We start from the raw sequence: 23,717 nt of genomic DNA, 5'->3' as shown, positions 1-23,717 counted from the left end.
GCGCGCTTGGAAAGAGGCGACTCCGGGCCAGCCGCGAGCTCCAGCTCCCTTGACCTTGTCAGCTTCGCACCTCGCCTCCCGCTTGGACCACCGGCAGCCTTGTCAATTTCAGGAGTGAGACCAGCGCCCCGGTTGGGGTCTCCTTGGGCATTTCTCTCCCTTTCGGTTTCTAACCTCCTTCCCATTTCAATCCTCTCGGTTCTTCCTCTTTGTGGCATGGATGGCTGATCCTGATAGGCGACTACGCCGCGGATTATAGAAAACCAGCGATCACCTCTCTCTCGCCCTCTCAGCAGCAGCTATACAGATATATATATACAAGTACCCGTGTGAAAGGAACAGATCTTCCATCAAGCTCCTAGAACCCTCCAGATGGTCACTTCCCTCTCCCTCTCCTAAGAAGTTGCATGATGTTGTTGTTGCTGTTATTAATGCACCTGTAATATTCTACAATATATACAGATATATATCTTTAAGAAAAACAACCACCCACCTATATCACTATTGCACAGGGCTCTCGTTTTTCTTCTGCAAGAAGTCATATCCAATTGATAGACCACATGCTCTGGATTCAGTCTTTACCGTTTCCAGTTGCAAGGATCTCCGCAGCAGGACTGGGAAGGGTTTGAACCTAGAACCTCAGAGAGCCAATCAGAGGAGGGAGTCCTCAGCTTTGCGGACCAATGGTCTGGCTCATCCTAAGGCAACTTCCAATATCCAGCAGTGTGCCATGCTTTCTGAATGTAGGATGGGAGCCACCAGCCTGCCCTCCTTTGGTTGGCACAGTCTGAAGGGCACTTTTTGCCTCTCTGTGGGTGTCTTTCCTGTCCTTCCCTTTGGATTCTGTGGCGCCAAGCAGGGGCCCATGAGGATGTGGCTTTGATTGCACTGGCCTGGACTTTTGACCACGCCGTTAGCAAGGAGGACTTCTCAATCTGCTCTTCCCCACCCCCACACCAGCTGTAATAATAACTTGGGGGTCAGGGGTCAGATGCACTTTACAAAGCCAACCCCCCATGCAAAGGTCTATCCAGTGCCAAAAAGGCATGGGGAGTCCCCTTTCTTCTGCAATAATTGACTGACCCTTGATTCCCCCCCACCCCACCTGCCAAGGGGGTAGGGGGCAGCCACCGCCTTTCAATGTGATACACCCTCCCTCCCTCTCCTGCTGCTGCCGCCGCCACCCCGAGCCACACGATGGAGCTATCCGAGGTGCGCTGCCTGAGCGACAGCGACGAGTTGTACACCATCAACCAGACGCCCCCCAGCAGCGGCGCTCGCTCCCAGCGCCTGCTGTGGCAGACGGCGGTCCGCCACATCACTGAGCAGCGCTTCATCCAGGAGCACAGCGGAGGGAAAGTGCTGGGCTCGGAGGAGTCCTTCTGCTCCAACCACTCCCACCATCCGCGGTCGGCAGGCAAGAGCCTCGGCGGCCACAACAATGGGGGAACCAAAGTCTTCCCAGAGCGCACGAGCAGCAGCGGGGACCTGGGCTTCCTGCACCTCGACTGCGCTCCCAGCAATTCGGACTTCTTCCTCAACTGGGGCTACACGTACCGCGGCGTGATCTTCCCTACCTTGCGCAACTCCTTCAAGTCCCGGGACTTGGAGCGCCTCTACCAACGCTACTTCCTGGGCCAGAGGCGCAAATCCGAGGTGGTGGTGAACATTCTGGATGTGCTCACCAAGCTGACCCTCCTGCTGCTCCACCTCACCTTGGCCTCGGCCCCCATGGACCCCATCAAGGGCATCCTGCTGGGCTTCTTCACGGGCATCGAGGTGGTCATCTGTGCCTTAGTGGTGGTCAGGAAGGATACGACCTCCTACACCTACCTGCAGTACAGTGGGGTGGTCACTTGGGTGGCCATGGCCACACAGATCCTGGCTGCCGGCCTTGGCTGTGGTCTTCTCGGAGATGGCATTGGCTATGTGCTCTTCACACTCTTTGCCACCTACAGCATGCTGCCTCTGCCCCTCACCTGGGCTATCCTGGCTGGCTTAGTCACCTCCGTTCTGCAACTCGTCATGCAGATGGTGATCCCGAGGCAAACCATGACCTCCATCAACCAGGTATTTCCTGTGTGTTCATCGTTCTTTCTCTCCGTAGTCACCTTTATTGGGGCAACTTGTAAGGGCACATGTTCATCTCCTCCATGAGCTGGGTTACTAATGCAGCTAGGCAACATCATTGAGTAAAGCTATCCTTTCTCATAATGGGTTGATTATATCCTTGCAAGGATGTGCTGGTGCATTCATAATCCTGATTAATGCAAGAGGAATTACAGGTTCAGACATCTAGCTCTGTTTAGGGTGGGGAGAGGGAGGAGGCAGTGATCACTTACGACACATAAAAGTTGGGTTTTTGTCATGATCAGTCAACCCATGTCATGGGAATCTAATGTCCTCGTATCCATATTTTAGTCACTTAGATGGAGATGCAAATGGAAGGCTATATTGAAGAGCACCCGTCCTTAATCTTTATGTCCATCTGTTAGGAGTAGCCAACTTGGCACCCAGATGTTGAATTGCAACTCCCATCTGCATCCCAACCTCTCACATATGTATCCCACTCTTCCTCCAAGGACCTCAGGACGTTCATTGCTCATGAGCTTGTCTCATGTCATCCTCACCATATCTCTGTGTAGTAGATTAGACAGAGAGGCAGCAGCTGGTACAAAATTCTCTAGGTCTGAGGAGTCTGAATGCAGGTCTCCTGTCCCAAGTCCACCACTGCCACTCCTGGTCCAAGACCAGCTGTGTCCATTGCAATATTACCTAGTGGGTCCTCCATATTCCCCTCTACTCAATATTCTCATGTTTAGTTAATACTTGTACCAAGTGGTGATCTGGAATTAAAAGAATCTACCTGGAAGCAGAATTTAGAAGGCAGTAGATATATTGATGCACCTGAATGTTTTGCAAAACACACACACATTGCAACCCTAAAATCCCGCTTTCAATCCCTGGAGCTATTTTGGCAACCATTCAGTGGACAAGGTTAATCAAGAAGGAGAACAGTTTCAGTTGCATATACTGTACCTTTTCTTATTTTTTGGATTCTTGGTTTCTGTCTGTATCGTGCTAATATGGAGCGTATTGGAATGCCACTTCTCACCTTGCAGTGGGTGAGGTGTCAGTTCGCAAATCTCTAGCACTTGTGCATATCACACTTTCCAATGGGCTTGACAATATGCATTTGACACCTTCAAATCTGTCCTGGTTGCAGACCATGATGGATGAAGCAGGGAATGTAGCAATATATGCCTGGAGCCACCTGATGGGTTTGTGGTCGAATTAGCATCGAACCTTAGTTTCTTAGAAGTAAATCAGATCTCTCCCTTAAATGAGAGTGTTCATTGAGTAGTGCTGGTTCCTTAGTGCCTGGGCTGAGGTGTTTTGTTCCCCCAACCCACTGCAAAACAGTATTCAATCTCAAAAAAATAAAAAATAAAAATGCAGATCATGCCAAATGGCTTTTGCTGTGGGGTCTGGTTCTCTGTTTCTGCCACCTGGACAAAGGTTTTGAGTGATGAGGTCTTGGAAGAAGTAATTGTTATGTCAGACTTGGCTCCCACCAGTTTCAAATTTATCAGGGATTAATCATGGTGAACAGGGAAAGATCAGTCACTTTTGTCATTTATTTGGCAGACACGAGAGTCAGCTTGGTCAGAGTGCTGGACTCTCAAATCCGCACTCAGCCATGAAAGTTGCTAGGTGATTTTGGGCCAGTCACAGTCTCTCTGCCTAACCTACCTCACAGGGTTGTTGTGAGTGAAAATTTGGGGAGGAGGAGAGCCACATTCACCACCTTGAGCTACTCAGAGAAAAGGTGGGATATTAATGTAACAATATAATACACCAGGGGTGGCCAACTCCCAAGAGACTGCGATCCACTCACAGAGTTAAAAACTAGCGGTGATATATACCCCCTTTTTGGAGATTCAGGTCAAAGTTGTTGAGCTTTTTTTAGGGAGGAGGAAGGCCCATTTTTAGGGGTTCAGGACAAAGATGTTGAGCATGTTTGACGGAGGAGGAAAGCCCCACTTTTTGGGGGGTGCAAGGCAAAAAAGTTGAACTTTTTTTAGGGGAGCCAAAGTTGTTGAGCTTCTTTGGGGGGAGCCGGTGATCTACCAGTGATCTACCACAAGACGTCCAGTGATCTACTGGTAGATCACGATCTACCTGTTGGACGTGCCTGTGATAGTTTTAACTATTCCTAAATTTCTTTTCTGAAGGCAGAAATGTATTAAGAATTGAAACAAAAATCCATTTTCTTTTATTACACGTTTCAAGATATACGTGGTACTTAAAAAGAAAGAGAGAGAGAGAGAGAGAGAGAGAGAGAGAGAGAGAGAGTCTTCCCTCATGTAAATAAATAATGCCAGCTGTATCTATAAAATAAACAAACTGGAAAGCTTCAAGGTCCAAGGATTATTTTGCTGTGTGACACAATGCAACTGAACATTTTACAGGGGCATGAGATCTAAAAAGTGGAAAGTCTCATCTGCTCTAGAAATTGTCTTGTTGACAGGAATTGACTTTATTTATTATTTATTTATTAAAAATCCAAGAGAAATGTTTTGTGCACTTAGCAGTTTGCGGGTGGGGCGAGCCCTTAAATACTTAATTGCCTTTTGATACACAATTTCGGATTATTTTAGGTTCACAGCCCCCAGTTTTTTTCAAAAGACTCTAGTAGCAGCTTGACCTGTAGCAGGAATTGACAAACAAAGGTTTGTTTTTATGTTTTTACAATCATGGGAAAACCTCATCACCTGCTGTAAGACATAGTTGGCAACCCCTTTCACACATGCCTTTAAGTCGGAAGAGAGAACCCAGAACAGATCATTTGGTTTAGGAAGCATTGGAGGAGTGGGGGGATGGAAATGATTTCTGGACTAATAGTTTATTGTCACCTAAGATCGCTAGAGCCGTGATCCTAGATCCTGTTTTCAGTGCCAAGGGCTCAGCAATGTGATATGTGTTGCAGCAGTTTTGAAGAGAGCACCTCTGAGCAAGTTCAGAGTGTATTTTACCACTAAGCCCTGGAAGCCTACAAACACCTGAGAGTACGGCGTCCAGTACAGCTCAGAGGCAAAAGGCATTTTCATTAGGACTGTGACCCCATTTGCGCCATTTTACAAATTGGATCGGAAATGGGACTAACTTTCTTATGCTCTAGCAACCTCTCAAATCAAAGCCGGCACCTGCAGATCCATCTTTCCTATGTGTGCTCATTTATTTAACTCTCATTTCCACCAAACACAGCAGCTTGCAATAACTTGACAGCCTTTGAGGAATCGGTTCGGTATATTCCCTTCTTTAGAATATAAGAACAAGAATATCATTTTGAGACTTTACTTCCTTATTCTCATTTCTAGTTTTCTTGGTTCTACTCCTTCACAGTCGTTTTTCCACAGCATTTGTGCAACCCATGTTCACATCACTCTGTGATAGTTATAACTAGGGTTGGCAACAGAATATGTGGGTGAGCTGGATGGTGTTAGACTGACCACCTGGGCTTTCATTTCACAATAGCCCAGACTTGGCTGATGGGTCGGGGAAGGCATTGGCTATTTTTGTTGTGATCTGAGACCTCATTTTAGCAGTACAAATTTTGAGTGTCTGTACCTGGCGCAGGTGGCACTGTGGGTTAAACCACAGAGCCTAGGGCTTGCCAATCAGAAGGTCGGCAGTTCGAATCCCCGATACAGGGTGAGCTCCCCTTGCTCGGTCCCTGCTCCTGCCAACCTAGCAGTTCGAAAGCATGTCAAAGTGCAAGTAGATAAATAGGTACCACTCCAGTGGGAAGGTAAACGGCATTTCTGTGCGCTGCTCTGGTTCGCCCGTAGCGGCTTGGTCATGCTGGCCACATGACCCGGAAGCTGTACGCTGGCTCCCTCGGCCAATAAAGCGAGATGAGCGCCGCAACCCCAGAGTCGTCCACGACTGGACCTAATGGTCAGGGGTTCCTCTACCTTTACCTGGTGTTTGAAGATAGGAACTCACAAACATCCAATGAAGCTGAAAGACAAAAGGAAGCACTTCTTGCTTTTGCAGTGCATGGTTAAAATATGGAACTCAACCCCCACCAGAGGCAGTGATGAACACCAACATGGGTGGCATTAAAAGGGAGGAGAGTACTGCTGCACACAAGTCCCGCTTGCAGGTTTTCCATAGACGCCTGGTTGGTCTCTGCAAGAACAGAGTTCTGGACTAGATATGCCTTTGGCCTGAACCAGCAGGTTCTTCTTATGATCCCAGGTTTCTGCTTGTTGCACAGAGAGAGGGCAAGCACAGGGATGTAGGAATCTGCCATACATCACACCTGACTCCTGCTCTAGCTAGCTAGCAGAGGACAGGCTGGGGATTGAACCAGGGATCTTCTAAATGCAAGGCAGATACCCTGCCGCTGCTGGGATGCAGTGAGAGTGCTCAGAGAAGCAGTGGTGGCTGCTGCTTGCCCAGTTTCCCCCCACCATAGCAACCGTTGCTTCCTCGTCCTCTCTTTTCGGGTGGCACGGCAGGGAGGATTGGAACTTCTCTCTGTCCAGCCAGAGAGAAGCGAGTGCTTACCGGTATCTCCGCTGTCAGAGGAATTACGCTTCTCTATTACCAGTTGCTGGGATCACAAGTGGGAAAGTAACTGTTGCATTTGGGTCCCTCTTACAGGAATCTGGTTGGCCATGTTGAGAACAGCATGCTCTTCTTGTGTGTCTATAAGGGCATTCGTTTTGATTTGAGAGGGGAGATCAGAAAACCCCACTAGAAGGAACGGCTGGTTGGAATCCAGAACAGATGACCTGCCTCCTCTGTTGGAGGCAGTACGCCTCTGAATCCCAGTTGCTGAGAAACACAAAAGCAGAGAGTGCCGTTGTGCTCAGGTCCTGTTTTCAGGCTTCCCATGGGTATGGCCACTGTGAGTTCAGGACCTCAGCCTTGATGGGCCATTGACCTGATCCAGCAGGCTCTGCTTAGTGTACCTTCCACCCTTTGAGCTGGCAGAGGTGGTATCAAATGTGGTCTTGAATATATCCTGGTTGTTCTGGGGGATTTTAACACCTCGTGTCTTTCACCTGCTGTAACTCTGGATTGCCTGATTGAAAGCACATGGCTCCAATCGAGCTTGGATGATACATTAAATACAGGTGAATTTACAAATTTCTTGTTCTGTTAAATGCTTTAGGATTGTGCAGGATGTGGAGAGGATCTTTGGAGAGGATTTGCAGGTGCAAACATTGCCCTTTCTGGCTGCTGGCAGCTGTCAGAGTGGGATTGGCTGCTGGGTGATGAAGATAACAAAACAAAACATGAGTAACTAAGGTGATGTGATATTAGTATTTGTGCCAAAGGCCCTGGTAAAGAGGTTCTGTATAATGAAAACGCCAGATGCACCTATGTTGGGAGGGAATTCCACAACTAAGGGGCTGCCAGAGCAAATGTCCTCTCCTGGGCTGCCACCACTTGAACCAAGTCTGATGTCTGCTGATTTAACACCCAGGAGGGTCTGTAGGGTAGGATGAGGTCTCTCGGGTATTTGGGGCCTAAGTCATCTGGGGCTAAGTCATGCAGTCCAGCCATATGAAGAGACCACCACATATGCTACTCTTGGTTTAAAATGTCTCTTGGGGGAGGAGGTCCCTATGCCCTTGATGGGGCAAGACCATTTCTTAGGAAAACCCCTGCAGCGTGCCACAAATTTTAGTAACTTCTAGCCAATTTGCTACAACTGGTTTCTTGTCAACCTGATGTCAAACCTGGTTTTAGTAACAATACAGCTTGGGCTATCCTCATAGTTGCTTGCACCAGGAACTGCACAAGCAAGGCGGATGCATGCTGTGTTTCATCCCAGCTTATTTTCCCGGACCACTCAGCAGATTTGATCAGGCTAGATCTGATTTCAGGAGGCGGCGCTGGGAGTCTCTGCTCCACCCTGCAGCTGTTGTGACTCCCATAAACCTTAATAGGATTATGTTATTATGACTAGACTGGTGTAGATAGCTGTCTCGGTGTGTCTGAATTCAATGTCTTCCCACACCCACAGTTCAGACATTTCCCAAGGAAAAGTAAGTGATGATTCAGTCCCGGAGTAATTTTCACATATTGGTTTCCTGATAACTCTTAAGCTTCTAGATTTCAACCCATCTTCTCCAGGCAGTAGATTTGGGTGGGTGTGCATGCCTGCACACAGACTATGTAAGTAACCTACAGAATTTACTCTCACAGGGTTTCCTCTCCAAAAAGTTTTTTCCCTCTCTCGTAATGCTAGAAACCCAGGGCCATCCAGTGAAACTGAAGGTTCAGAAGAGACAAAAGGAAGTTCTTCTCCACACTGTGCATAGTGAGTGCCATACCACATGACGTAGGAATGACCACCAACTTGGATGGCTTTAAATTCATGGTGGTTAAGGCAATCAATGGCTACCAGCGGAGATTGGAGGGTTATACCTCTGGTGTCAGAGGCCACACGCATCTGAATTGCAAGGTGCTGGGGATCGTGATTGTTTTTGCACACATGTCCGGCTCATAGCCTTCCCAGAGGCATCTCCTTGGCCACTGTTGGAAATGGGAGGCTGGACTAGACAGTCCCTTGTTCAGATCCAGAAGGGGTCTTCCAATATTCCTAAGATGCAAAGGCGATCAGTAGCTTAGGTTGTCCACCCACACCAAGAGGTATAGAGGTGGTATGCCTCTGGATATTAGCTGCTGGGAAGAAACAACAGGGAAAGTCCATCACCCCCAAAGTGATGCTTTAAAGACATTTGGTTGGCAGTGGATGGAAACAGAACAACTCACCACATGGTCGATCTCACCCTGAATGGAAGTTCTTATACTCCTGTGCCCTTTCAATAAGCTGCTGTGCTTTAGTGTCCATCTATCCTTGTATTTGGGGTCACAGACTCCTAATTTTTGAGCATGGTCCCTCCTCCCACCTGCCCCCATTGGACAAAACATTTTGTGACTCTGGTACATTTCCTTGGCAAGATTTCTGTTAGGGCACCTCAGTCTTCTTCAAGTATTTATGAAAGCTTTACAACAGGTTTCCTCAACCTCAACCCTCCAGATGTTTTGAGACTACAATTCCCATCATCCCTGACCACTGGTCCTGCCAGCTAGGGATCATGGGAGTTGTAGTCCCAAAACATCTGGAGGGCTGAGGTTTAGGAAGCCTGCTTTACAAACTCATCTGTTTTCCTTGCCTTTTAATTTAGAGGGTTTTTTCTGTTTTGAATGGGCTGCTACTGCTGGTGCGTTTAGCATTTACTGACTTGTATTGCAGTGGGGTGTTTTTGTAGCAGTTTGAGCTGCATGTTTCACTGCTTCTCTTCTTAATGAAATTGCATATTTGCTATTCATGTGAGCCACCTTGGGCAGGCTGTAGTCTGGAAAGGCACTTCGGAAATATCTGAAATGAACAATCATAAAGGGGGTTGTGTTGAATATTAGCTTCAACACTTAGAATGGCTTTGACACTCCAGCTTTGTGTACGATCTTTGCCTCTTGAAAGTTCGCAACACTCTAAATGCCAATAGTCATAACTTCAGATGCACTTCAACACACTACTCAATCCTTTATCAACCAGCCCAACAGCCAGTTGTAACTATAGTAATTGTTTTATTCTGGACTATTCAAAGAGGAAAGGTAACTAACAAACTCAACTCCCTGTTATGCTTACTTGTAAATGTTAGTTGTAGTGTTTAACTGGCATGCATTAACATTTTGAAGTTTAAGAAAAATGCACAAACTGAGTTCCTTCTTACACCTATCGCACTCTATTTCGTTGACATAAGTAACTTAACTGCAGGAGAAAGTTCCTCTTGGGAGTATCTTGTCATAAGCTTTCCCTCCATTTAAGCAAGATTTCTGTTCTGTGTTGATCCTACCTTTTTACCGTATATTTGTCAAAGTGCTTGCGTCTTATTTGATGCAAATGAACTTGCACATCATTACTCTAATAAAAAGAAAAGAAATGCTTTTTCCAAGAACCACATCAGGCGAGCCTTACCTTTGGCACGGCCGCCACCCCTGTCCCTTGCTTGTTTAAGAGAAGGGGAAAAGAGAAACGGGGCAAAATGGAAGAGAGATAAATAAGATGAAAATAAACATATAGAAGGGAAGAAGGCAGGCAGGCAAACAGGCATGGTGTGGAATTAATTTTTAGTCTTGTGCACAATTACCTGGGAGTAAAGCCCAGTGAACTGAGTGGGGTAGATATGCCTAAAATAAGAACACAAGACAAGCCTGCTGGATCAGGTCCATGGTCCATCATCCTGCTCTCATAGGGACTGACCAGATGGGAAGTTGGTAAGCTGGACATGAGTGTCACAGCATTCCCCTCACCTGCAATTCTGAACAACTAGCATAACTGCAGTGCAACACTGGGGGTTCATGCTAAAGGAAATGTGTGTCTGCAACGATTATCCCAGGGATGGGGATCCTGCACCCCTCCAGGTCTTGTTGGACTACAGCATGGATGGTAAAGTCTTGACCCTCCAGATGCTGTTAGTTGAGGACCTGCCACCAGTGTAGAGATAAATAAGACACAAGGACACATGTATTTTAGGTTAATGGGCTAAATAAGGCCACAACTTTATTGGTTACAGTGTGCGAGTGGTATTGGCTTAGGCATTGGATCAAACAATCTGTACATGACCCCACCCCGCTCAGCGGGGGGGTCATTCAAGGGTTGACAGCCAGTGGGAGGAGCTTGTTGATGCAAATACAACTGGAAGCTTCCCCAGACGTCACCGGGGGTCGTGCCATGGCCCTAGCCACCATCAGGGCATCGGACAGGATCCACCACCGCCGGATTCCTTTAACGGAATACCTAAACAAGGGGAGGGATGCGGGTGGCGCTGTTGGTTAAACCACAGAGCCTAGGGCTTGCTGATCAGAAGGTCGGCGGTTCAAATCCCCGCGATGGGGTGAGCTCCTGTTGCTCAGTCCCAGCTCCTGCCCACCTAGCAGTTCGAAAGCACATCAAAAGTGAAGTAGATAAATAGGTACCACTCTGGCAGGAAGGTAAATGGCATTTCCGTGCACTGCTCTGGTTCGCCAGAAGCAGCTTAGTCATTCTGGCCACATGACCCAGAAGCTGTACGCCAGCTCCCTTGGCCAATAAAGCGAGATAAGCACCGCAACCCCAGAGTCGGACACGACTGGACCTAATAGTCAGGGGTCCCTTTACCTTTTAAACAAGGGGAGAGGTAGGTGATGGCCACAACCTGCCCTCCAACACACCACACATATTCCAATGCCTAACCACCAATACCCGAAAAGTTGTGACAATTTGCTATGAGGTAGGCGAAAACCAAGAGACTGGTGCCAATTTGCCAAATGGATAAAATTCCTACCAGGCCCCCTGGGCAACCAAGGCAACCAGCCGAAGTCCATAGCAATGTCAAAAGCAGGGAAATGACCTAAAGGGAGAGTGGGTGGGTGATCCGTTGAAAACAGGAAGCCGAATGGGATCCCAGCACTGCAGCGGCTGCTTAAACGTGGCTACACCCCACCCCCAAGCCAGCGCTATTGGCTGGCTGCAGGGCTTGGCGCGGCAGCTGGGAAAGATGACACAGGGGGCCGAACATACCCCCCTGCTGATGCAGGAGCCAGCTCCTGCTCACAACTCCTCCCCTCTGGAGGTAGGCGAGGTCTTGCTACACTTCAGCTCCTGATCACCCCTGACCATTGGCCATGCTGGCTGGGGATTATGGAAGTTGGAATCCAACAACATCTGGAGAGCCACAGGATATCCATCCCCGACTTAGTAAATCAATGGGCTGATTAAATAAACTAAACTTTTGAGTAACTGGAAAGGGGTCTCCACTTAATCAAGCAGCTGATATTTAAACAAAAACATACATACATTTACTTTAATACAGGAACTTATGGAAACTGTGGATGGCACAAGGCACCTTGGGGAAGAACCAGGTGCTGTTGGACTACATTCCCCATCACTTTTGACCATTGATCATGTTGGCCGGGACAAATGTGAGTTGGGAATCCACAACAACTGGGGGGGGGGGCAGGTTTATTTATTCATTTATTTATTATTTGCAAAAATGTATATATTGCCAGCCTTAAGAAAGAAAAAAATATTTTGGCTGCGAATGGCACAAAATCAACAGGAAAACAGCATCCGCAAAACTAGTACAAAATGCATAAGAAATGTGTTTTGTGTTCCCCATCCCTGGTCCGCAGGTAAATTGATGAAAGGAGTGTCTGTAAGAATGTACGGAGAATATTTCTCAGCCACAGCCAGATCTAATCCCCCTGCAATTGTGATTGATTGGCTAATTCGTTATTTGAAATATTGTCATCCTAGCCTTCCATTCAACATGGACCTACAGGATAGCTTACAACAAAGTTAAAAAATACCAGACATAATAAAGCCATATAAAAACCAAGACATGAAAGTACTGCTGGCAGATAAAAGGAACGTGTTCCCACCAGACAATGCAGAAAGATAAGCAGCACCAGTATTTCACAGCCCTCCAGAAAAGTACCATCTTAATTTTACAATGGGAAGCCAGCAAGGTAAGATTAGAAAAGAGCAGTGTTGGGCTACAAATCCTATCATCCTCAGCCAGTTTAGCTCAAGGATGATGGGAGTTGTAATCCGACAACATCTGGGGAGCCAAAGTTGAAGAGCACTGGAGCAGAATGTTCCAAAAAGTTGGTACCTCTGTGGAAAAGCCCGATTCTGCATTTCCTACTCACTACCCACTTCAGGGATGCGGGTGGCGCTGTGGGTTAAACCACAGAGCCTAGGGCTTGCTGATCAGAAGGTTGGCGGTTCGAATCCCTGCGACAGGGTGAGCTCCCGTTGCTCGGTCCCTGCTCCTGCCAACCTAGCAATTCGAAAGCACATAAAAAGTACAAGTAGGTACTGCTCCGGCGGGAAGGTAAACAGCGTTTCCGTGCTCTGCTCTGGTTCGCCAGAAGCGACTTTGTCATCCTGGACACATGACCCGGAAGCTGTACGCCGGCTCCCTCAGCCAGTAACGCAAGATGAGCGCCACAACCCCAGAGTCGGACACGACTGGACCTAATGGTCAGGGGTCCCTTTACCCTTTACCTTACCCACTTCAGATCCATGCAGGGGGGCTGCTGGAAATTGACTAAACATTTTAGTTGACTTGACTGAAAGAAAGCTATCCTTGAGACATTCCAGTTCCCAGGTCATTTAGGGGTAAGAAGATAAGATCGTAAGAGGAGCCAGCTGGATCAGGTTAATGGCCCATCTAGTCCAGCATCCAACTCTTCTCACAGATGCCAACCAGATGCAACCTATGGAGGGTTCTGCCTTGGCTTCCCTTGATTTAGGACATTAAAGTTTAAAAACAGCACTGAATGAGATCCTAGATATAATGGAAACCTGGTGGAATAAACAGGTTATTTCTGGATACAAACTGTACAGGAAGAACAGGGAAATGTTTGTTTGTCTATTTTATTTAGCAAGCACATCAATGATAGAAAGATATAAAACAGTTCCAATACAGATGCAGAATGACGATGATCTCAAAGACATCAAAGAGGACATAGAGACCAATGAGCTAGAAAGGGGAGGCAGCACTGTACTTAGTCATAAACTGTGTCCAAAACATGGTGCAATATGTAAGCTAGGATGCATACCGCAAATTGGCAAAGGTACTGCTGGAGTAAAGGTAAAGGACCCTGGACGGTTAAGTCCAGTCAAAGGCGACTATGGGGTTGCGGCACTCATTTCGCTCATTTCGCTTTTCAGGCCAAGGTAGCTGGCGTTTACTAAAGAGTAGAAAAATCAAAACTATATACAGTTAGAGAAGTGAAAGGAGGTGGGAAAGCGAGCTACTGGGGGATGAATACTGGGGGAGCTGTCCACATGTCATGGTTCTGAAATGTTTTCTGTTCTAAAGTTAATGTGCAAGTTGTTAGTCTTAGACTTGCAGCATTTTCATTTGGCTCCCTCTGGTGGAAACTTCTACACTTCTCACAAGCACAGTCTTTGAATTCTCCGTTTAGCTTTGATTCTAGATTCCCCCCCCCCCAATTAATCCGAAGAGCAGGTGTCTCACAGAAGGGAAATATTAGATAGGATCTGTTCTATTTGAAGCAAAAGGAAGCTCTTTATGGAATCTTTTTCATTTGTTTGTTTGTTTTGAGGGAACCAATGTGTGAAATGTCTGAGTGTTTCCTCCATTCAGAAATAGGTATTTAGAGCATTACATAAAGGTGTATAGATATTGGGACCTGGGGACTGAAAGTTTCATTTCCTGGTTCTAGACCACATTATTTGTACTCAGATTTTTCTGCGCAAGGAAACTTTAGAAGAAGCAAACTTTCTGAAGGGCTTTGCAGGCAACAGAGGGGTGAGGTGGGGAGATCAGTACCTGTTCTGTCCAGTCAAGAGCATCTTGGGCAGGAGGGTTGGAATTGGTCTATATGAGCAATTGGTCTGACCTAGTAAAGATGCTGTCCTTACCTGAAAATATCTTGCTATGTAGAAAGTCTAAAGAGCATCAACTCTCCAATTTGTCAAAGCAAGGTTGAGGTCATGGGCACCAGTATCCAAATTTATACTGGGAACACATGCCCTCCAGTGCAGGGGCCCTGAAAATAGTGGAATTGCAAGGGGGAGTATAGGTGGCAGTGTTAGAAATTAGCCAGGTGCTAGGCGCATTTTGCATCTGGCTTTCGACTACTTGCAACCAAGTGAGGATGCCTTGGCCCCGGGATAGCGCCTGCCTGACATCTCCACCATCTGGAGGTACATGTCTGGGGATCCTTGGATCTAGACTGTTTTCACACACTATGGAATTTTATCACTTATATTTTATCTGCACAATCAAAATGAATTTCAGGAACCAAAATGCTTTTTCTGTGCAGCCTGAGCAGGAGAGGTCAATTACAGTCAGTCCATCATTTGAAAAATATGGGGGCTGTCTTGCCCCCAAAATGACAAATGCCACCAGAGCATGCGCAGTCCCAAGTAGCTGACCACACTGAGTTTGAGCATCAAACCCCAAGGACACCCAGTAGATTTTATCCATAGCAGCAGCTCCTAGAAAACCAAGCTCAGTTGATAGATGTTTACAAAGACTAGTTTTCTGCTCCTTCTGCGTTGTTTGCAATGGAGGACATTGTAAAGAAACAATGGCTCATATTTCAGATCACATTTCCTAACCAGTATGCTGTATTGAATTCTGGCCTGCAATGAATCAGGAATCCCTCTGTGTGTGTTTATTGCATGTGTTACAAAGTCCTAGCAATGGGAAAACAGCTGGGCCATGCAATTCTTGGCTTCTGTTACTGCCACTCCCATAGTGACCATAATATGCCATCCATTTGTTTGCATGCATTCATGAGATTGTTTACATAAATGGCATGCCCTTCCATTTGTTTGTGTGTGTGTGTGTGTGTGTGTGTGTGTGTGTGTAACATTTTAATATGTGGTTTCCCTATTTAAGACAATGGTAGAATGGTAGAATGCTGTAAAATCCTACAGAAAACTGCATATTGTGCCATATTTGGGGTTCTGCTTGGACAGTACTAATTGAAAATGTCAAATTCTACCCACTGAAGACTTTGGCTTACAGGTGAAGTTTGTCCTAGGAAAGAACAGCCAATCTTCTCTCCATATATATTTATCTTCACATGTGATAAATATAAAGTGAAATACAACCTCTGGCCCATGGGCTGAATTGGACTTGCCAAGCCATTTTGCCCAAGCCATCCGCCCCCTGCCCCCCCCCCGCCCACGCCAATCCCCTGGTGTCATATATGACATCAGGTATGGGCAGGTAAAAAGGCAGCCGAGCTGAGCCAAAAGGAGCTTCTGAACTGCTGTCAATCAGCTGATCATCAGCACTTTGTAAGGCTCATGTGCTGTGCTTCTGAAGCTGATCTGCAAGCATTTGAAGCACAAAGATCAGCCAAGTGCTAGGCTTCTGAAGCACCAATTATCAGCTGTTGGGCAGGACTTCAAAGCTCTTTGCCCCTGGTAATAGTCTGCTTAGGACAAGATTTCCCAAACTTGGATCTCCAGCTGTTTTTGGACTATAATTCCCATCACCCACCGATCCAGCTAGCTAGGGATGATGGGACTTGTAGTCCAAAAACAGCTGGAGACCCACATTTGGGGAACCCCTGGAATAGAGGCTGCTGAGTCAAGTCTCTCAAGGATCAAGCTTTTTGGAAGCAAAAATACATGGATGTAAAATAAACAACTGCTTCAGAGGGATTAGGTGTTAAGGTGACATGCTCAGTGGAGAGATTGAGAAATGCAAAAACAAGGGCTCCAAACGAAATGTGTTTATATTTTGGGAGAAGTTCATTACTCACACGGGATTTTGCATCTGTTCAGTTTGGAGGTACTGTCTCTTTGTCAGAAAGAAGAGTTCAGCATCGCGGGTGCCTCTTCCTATTCAGCAAATGTGATGAATAAGACCTCCTTTCTTGGAGAACAGTGTTCATTACCAGGAGCTACCTGTCTGCATCATGATTAACTGAAAATTTTGAGCATTCAGTGTGTCTCAGCTTTAACTGAACATTTTCTTCCTGTGGTGTAAAGGGGGCAGGGCTCAGGGCTCCCTGCCTATGACAGTTGATTTTGCTAGGTTGTGTGAAGTCTACTCAATCTAGTATAATATATATTTTTTAATCACAGTTGTATTCCACTGTTCCTCCAAGGAGCTCTTAGTGGCATAAGTGGTTCTCCTACCTCTACATTTCATCCTAACAACAGCCCTGTGAGGTAGGTTGGGCTAAGAGACAGTGACTTGCCCAAGCTTCTCACCCCAGGTGAGTTTCATGGCTGAGTGGCAATTTGAACCCACCTTCATCCATCTTTAGGCACCAGACAGCAACCTTTCTCTATACCCAGGCTTTGTATAGCTGCGCTTTTGGGGTTTCTTGGTTGTTCTTCATTGTTTTTGATGTTTTTTTTGGGTCAGTCTGTGAAAAAAGAAACCAATAACTGTTGTTGTTGTAGTAGTAGTAGTAGTAGTAGTAGTTGGCATGCTTTGAATGCAGAAGACCCCGGGTTCAATCTCTGGCACTGCCAGCTCAAGGACCAGGTAGCCAGTGATGCAAAACAGCCTTTGCTTAAGATCTCGGAGAGCTGAAGTCAGACAGAGATGATAGGTTGGATGAACATCTAGTCTGGCTGTCAGGGACAAGGCAGAGGAGGAATGGTGGAGACCGCCTCCCCAGCCTGACCCTTCCAGAGAAGAAGAAGACAGTTCAGAGTTACAAGGAGGGTTTGAGGGAGATCACAGCTCCGAGGCAGATGAGGGGGGAAAGCTGGAAAATAATGGGAGAGAAGGAGGAGGAGGAGGAGGAGGAGGAGGAGGAGGAGGAGGAGGAGGAAGCACTGGGGGGGGTGACAGCTGACAGACACAGTGTCTTTAGAAAGCATTCCAGACCCACCCTCCTCTCCCAGGATCCGGCGAGCCTTGAAAGTAGGAGAGCAAAGGGCTCAGAAGCAATGGGACTTCGGCGCAACCTGTAGGGGAGAAGGTGATGAATGAGGAAGTGGGAGAAAAGGGGTTGGAGAGTCACTCGGAGCAACTCCCAAGAGGCTGCATTCCCATGACTCTCTCTATGAATATTTGTTCTGCCAAATGCAGCAGTTCTTTTCAAGGATATCAGGGCAAATAAACAAAGCAGGAGGAAGATGAACCAAAGTACCTTTATTGAAGAAAACAAAACATACATACCTAAATCAGCATGTCCCCAACCCGCTCCCAGGAGCCCCTCAAATGGGTAGCAAGGACACACAAACAGACTCACAGTACCCTCACCCTGGGTCCGTGACAAGGCTCTCCCTCCCATCCCAAATGCCTGCCTTTTATAGATCTTAATTAGCAACATCTGTGGTCAAACATCCAAGCTCTCTTTCCTTAAAGAAACATCCACACAGAAGCTAAGTTTGGGGTGCGGCTCTGATATGGGGAGAACTCCCAAGACATGCCATCCTATCTCCTCGTAACAATATCTTTCGGGTTGTTTCCCATACAATATTGAATAAAAAACAGATGGTAAGAACTTTTCCTTGTCTTACACATTCCTGGCAACCTGCCGTGGTGGTTGGTTCCTCTGCCACCTGACACTGGCCTGCCATAAGTTCCCATGGCTCACCAAGGAAATGATAAGTGGAAATAGATTGTATCCTTGATTCCTTGATTAAAACTGCCTGGCATCTCCTACCTTTGAATTAGGACGAAGTAAGAGGCAGAGAGAGAGAGAGAGAGAGAGAGAGAGATATCTGTTGTTTTCGGAGCTACTTTGGAGCAGAGGCATCGAGTTTGCACCCAACATTGAGGGGCCCATCACACATGTGCAATGTGACATGCATCACTTGACGTGCATTGAGAGGAGACCAATGGCAGGAGGAGACTGCTGCCACGAGGCCTGGCCCCTCCAGATTGGGGGGGGGGGAATGGGACTCAGCCCCATCCCAACAGACTTGGGAGGGGTTGAAGGCTCCTCAGCCCTATAGAGTTGGCACCTATGCTTTGGAGTGTGGAGATCGCTAACTGATCTATAAGTATGTTTTATACTCCAATGTTTTATGTATTTTAAATGAACTGATAATTGCTGAAATGTTCATGTTACTCTGCAGTAATCTTATTTTTATTATTTAACGTGATTTTTGTATGTAGACTGTTGGTTTCCTGTGACCCTCTTTGAGGTCCAAGGGATCTGTGGAAAATGTAGCACATAAATAAATTGGACATGGCTATGACTCAGAAGACTTTCCCTCGGTGTCATCATGGAAGGAGCTTGGCATTTCTCTAGAATGCCAGCCATCCTTCACCTCCATTAATATCCCTCGAGATCTCAAGGTGATTTCCCCTCTTGTAGAAAATGCTATTTAAGTTTGCCGAGAAGGAGGAGGCTTCCGTAAGAAGTGTCAAAAGGGCTAGAAAATTGATTCCAGTGCCGAGAAAACATTTGGGTTCAAAGTCCAGTTCAGCCAAGAGCCGAATAATTGATGCTGATAATTTAATTGCTGCATTAAGCAATTGACTGCTGGATAAACCAATGTTGATTATGCCCTAGGCAGAGGCAGGCTGTTAGTCAATCTAACTCAGCACTGTCTCTGCACCAGGGATGATGAAACAGTGGTCTTCTAGATATTGTTGGTCTCCAACTCTCATCAGTCTCAGCCAACATGGTCAATGGCCAGAGATGAGGGGAGCTACAATCCAACAAGTCATGTCAAGCTCTTCTTCTTCTTCTTCTTCTTCTTCTTCTTCTTCTTCTTCTTCTTCTTTTTACAGCCAATGACCAGTATCAAAATGAAAAACACCAATTATTATTATTCATTGAATTTATATACCGTCCTATAAATTTAAAAGCTCAAGGCAAAGTAAAATATTATAAAATCACATGTCCATGAAAAAGCAGTTCTGGGTAGTCTTTCCAGGCTAAACATACCCAGGTCCTTCAACCGTTCCTCATACGGCTTGGTTTCCAAGCCCTTGATAATCTTTGTTGCCTTCCTCTGCACACCAGTTGCCAATATCCTTACTAAATTGTGGTGCCAAGAATTGGACACAGTCTTCCAGGTGTGGTCTGACCAAGGCAGAATGGAGTGATATACTCTTACTTCCCTTGATCTGGACAATTAACTAAAGATGCAAGGCATTGCATACTATATTGTCTTTTATATACAGCAATCAGAGAGAGATGCTGGTCATTTGATTTCGATTTTCCCCCCACCCTTAATTTTGCATCCTCCCCCCCCCCAAAAAAAAAAAACAGTGGTGGCAGTGAACACCATTACCACAAATATTCCTGCTTCTGCAGACTTTACAGATCCTGGTTAAGATTTATTTCTTACTGGCCAACTTGGGTGATTATATAGTCCATAAAATATTGAGGTTTTCTGTTGCAGCTGAAAAAGAATGTGTGCAGTCAACTGCAGAACCTTGCCAGGATGTGACCATCTATTCAGAGATGACAACTTATTGAACCGATTCTTTCATTTCTTATTACAGCTTGACTTCTTTAGATCCTTTCTGTGTTGGCTGAAACGTCTGGTTTTTGTATGTTTGTTTGTTTGTTTTTAATGCCAAGATATGTTGTGATATGCCAAGCTTCTTGTTTTGCAGCAGAACTGCTTTCAGCTAATAGATGTAAGTGACAAATTAATTGCTGGTGTAATTCAACTGATGCAGTTAATTGCTGAGGCAATGAGGAAGATATAACTGTTTGCTGTGCGTGCATTTGCTTTTATACAGCACTGGGGAGTGTGTACAGGAATACACACACACACACACACACACACACACACACACACTGAAATGTGTGCAGGCTGCTGGCTTGAAAGGTTGAGCCAAAAATGTATAGCATCCTAGAAGCATAAAACTTTAGAACTGGAAGTGACCTTGAGGGTCATATCTCCTGCAATGCATAAGGTTAGAGCACCAATCCTAGTGCATTTTCCGCTCATTTGTGACACCCCCATTCAACGATGCTTATTGGTGGAAGCGGGCAAGCCACCCAAAACTTTCTAGCCCATGATTTGCCAATATCCTGGAAGATGTTCATGCCACAGAAGTCTATGCTACAAATCTTCCTACTGGGTGGAATAATTGTGCAACCTTTAGAAGATATCTGAAGACAGCCATGTAGAGGGAAGTTTTAAAATGTTTATACCAAGCTTATACCAAGAACAAACTTAGTTGGTCTCTAAGGTGTTACTGGACAATTGTGTGTGTGTGTGTGTGTGTGTGTGTGTGTGTGTGTTTCTAATGTTTTATTCTGTTTTTATATACAGTGGACCCTCTGGATACGGATTCAATTCGTTCCGGGGGGTACATAACCAGAGGCGCTGCTTCTGCGCATGTGTGTGGCACGATATAGAGCGCTTCTGCGCATGCGCGAGTGGCGAAACCAAGAAAAATACTTCCGGTTTTGCCACTTTCGCAACCCGAAGATTACGTATCCAGAGAGGTACATAACCTGAGGGTCCACTGTATGTGGGAAGCTGCCCAGAGCGGCTGGGGCAACCCAGTCAGATGGGCAGGGTATAAATAATGAAATTATCGTTGTTATTATTCTCCCTGTTTTCATCAGAGAAATGTTGGAGGGTATGATGTAGGAGCAGGGCCTTTATTGAAACTGAGCTCTGGGATGGCCTTTCTATGAAGCTGAGGGCTAGCTCCACCCTTAGGACCACTTACAGGGTGCATAAGGCTGACTGGATAGTTATATTTTGGCTGCTGGACATCTTGACTTTTTTTGCTGTGCTCTTACTGTCTGCTATTGTTTCGAGAATAGTCTTTTTTTTCAAAATAAAAATAAAAATGCATGTTTGTGGTACCTTCCCCAAAAGAGCCCATAATGGAATACATGGCTCTCTTGACCCACTTCTGGTGGTACCTAAAAGCCATCATTTTAATTTCTCATAATGCCCTAGAACAGTGGTTCCAAAAGGGGGTGGAACCACCACCTGGGGGCGGCTGGATTACCTGGAGGTGTGTGTGCTAAGAGGCATGGGGGTGCAAAAGACTATCAGACTTTGAAAAGCTAGCATCACTAGATCAAGTTCATCAATTTTGTTGAATTAAACTAAATAGTTTTAATTGAATTTTGAATAAATGTGCAAATAATTCTTACTGTTTTGAATTTTATGGTGTGGTTATCTTCCCTAGTGGGCCGTGCAAACTGCTATTCTGAATAATGTTTCCATAGAGGAGGAGGCACTATGGATGAATTTATAGAACTAAAGGCGTGTTGGTCTGAAAAAGTTTGGGAACCCCTGCAGGCCCTCCAAGTGTCCTGATTTCCCAGGGACTGTCCCGGAACTACAGTTGCCATCCCAGTTTATGATTTGATTCCAGACTTTCCTGCTTGTTCTTTTTGAAGGATGCCCCTCTTTTCATCAGAGAAATGTTGGGGAGGGGGTGCAATAGGATGTTCCTATTCACACCTTGAGAAATGTTGGAGGGAATGCCCCTGTTGCTGCTGTTACCACCATAGATGCCAAGGGGGCATTTATAGCTGGAGCCAGTCCTGGAATGACCGGACATAGGTGTCAAAAAACAACAAATACCCTTTGGAAATACGCACTGTAAGACAGACTGCATGCAATTGGCAGACCTACTGTGGCAATTATTTTTTTTTTTACTGGAAATCACATTTTCATGGTTTAAAGCAAGACCCAAAATGAGATTGAAAATGGCCACATATTACATTGGCAGGACATGGTCTGTTTTTTTGGCCCAAAGCCCAGATGGGAAGATGAAGCATTCCTGGAAATTGTTGGTTTACAGCATGCTAATGTTTTCAAACTTATAAATGGCTTCTAATGGACATGAATAGTTCCTAGTGGCACAAAGGGTAGCCATTTATTCATGGTTTCTAAATTAAAATGGTTTTTGAGAGCATGGGTGGGAGCCAGTGGTGTGCAGCCACGAAGGCTAGCGGTAGTCCAGGTCATGGATAAACAAATTGTGATCCCAGATATCTGAAAGACCACCTCCTTCCCAATAGGCCCTCTTGGGCATTCAGATTGGCAGAGAGGAGCATCTTGGTAGTTCTACCACCATGACAAATTTGAATGGTGGCAGCCACTAAGCTGCAGAATTCCCTCCCCACAGAGTAGTTCTGGCACCTTCATTATATAGCTTTCGTCATAGGCTGAAACATATTACCCTGGCCTTTGACACCTATGGTAGGGTTGGTATATTTCAAAATGTGAAAATCTGCACACAAAAGTTGTGGAGCTTTTTTTTTAATTTTACCCAAGGTTGTTGAACCAGACATTTCAGTGATTTCTGTTCGGACACTATTTCCAATGGTCGAATCCCATCTATGTCTGGGAAATTCTGGACATAGGGCCTATTCTCTTTACTGTCATATTTTAACTTATTTTAATATTGTATTTTAAAATTGTTGAAACCTGCCCTGGTCATCCACCAGAGCAACCAAGGCCAATTCAGTATCATAACCAGGCCTGAACCCAGATTGAAATGGGTCAAGATAACTTGAAATTGTTAGAGCAGGACCCTATTGATGATCTTCCCTGCTTGAGACAGGGTGCTAGTTGTCCCAAACCAATGGATCCAGAGTGGGCTTTTTTCAGGAGTGGTGAGATCCCTGCCTCTTTCAAGATGGCTGTGACCACTTCCTCCTGCCAGGATGCATTGATCACAACCTGGATCCACTCTAAAGAATCAATGGTCATCATTAGTTTGTCTCAGTTGGACTCATAATCACTACAGGTGGCACTAATCCTTCCAAGCAGGGGTAGACTTTGGTAATCTTTCATAATATGGTGCCCGGTGTGAGGCCAAAATTTGGTGTCCCCAAGTGGATCTTCTCAATTATGCATCCTCTCAATTTTGTGCCCCCTTGGCCCAATGCCTGGGAGGGGGGACCACACACACCACCCAAAATCCAGCACTGCTTCCAAGGATCTGAGGGAAGGTCCATTGAGATGATCCTGTCTTATCCTCACAACTGCCCTATGGAGTAGGTTGGGTGGAATGGTTGTTGTTTGGCCCAAATCATCTAGTGAGCTTCATGGTTGAGTAAGGCTTTGAATGTACGTCTCTGAAATCCATGCCCCTAAATCTTCAACAAATGATCAAGGACCTTTTTTTCCCCCCCAAATGTCCTTTTCACAATCACTTTCTGTTCTGCATCCCGATCTCATAGTCTGGACACACTTGTTATACATGTCCTTATTTTCAGAAGATCACATCTATTATAAGCAATGTTTT

The 23,717-nt window shown here is 45.9% G+C and overlaps 1 protein-coding gene across 2 annotated transcripts in view; it reads left to right on the top strand.

The window, feature by feature from the left end:
• The first annotated feature begins 963 nt into the window (after positions 1-963).
• The window catches only part of ADCY8 (adenylate cyclase 8), a 123,791-nt gene continuing 101,037 nt past the window's right edge, over positions 964-23,717 (top strand). For both annotated transcript variants that reach the window (XM_033155868.1, XM_033155867.1), the window contains exon 1: positions 964-2,070. In XM_033155868.1, coding sequence (XP_033011759.1) covers positions 1,198-2,070 — 873 coding nt within the window. In that variant the 5' untranslated portion in view covers positions 964-1,197. The remainder of the gene's footprint in view (positions 2,071-23,717) is intronic.

This window comes from Lacerta agilis, chromosome 7 (genome assembly GCF_009819535.1).
Source record: "Lacerta agilis isolate rLacAgi1 chromosome 7, rLacAgi1.pri, whole genome shotgun sequence".
Taxonomy (NCBI): Eukaryota; Metazoa; Chordata; class Lepidosauria; order Squamata; family Lacertidae; genus Lacerta; species Lacerta agilis.
The sequence above is the reverse complement of the archived record's forward strand: the minus strand, read 5'-3'. Positions and strand labels throughout refer to the sequence as shown.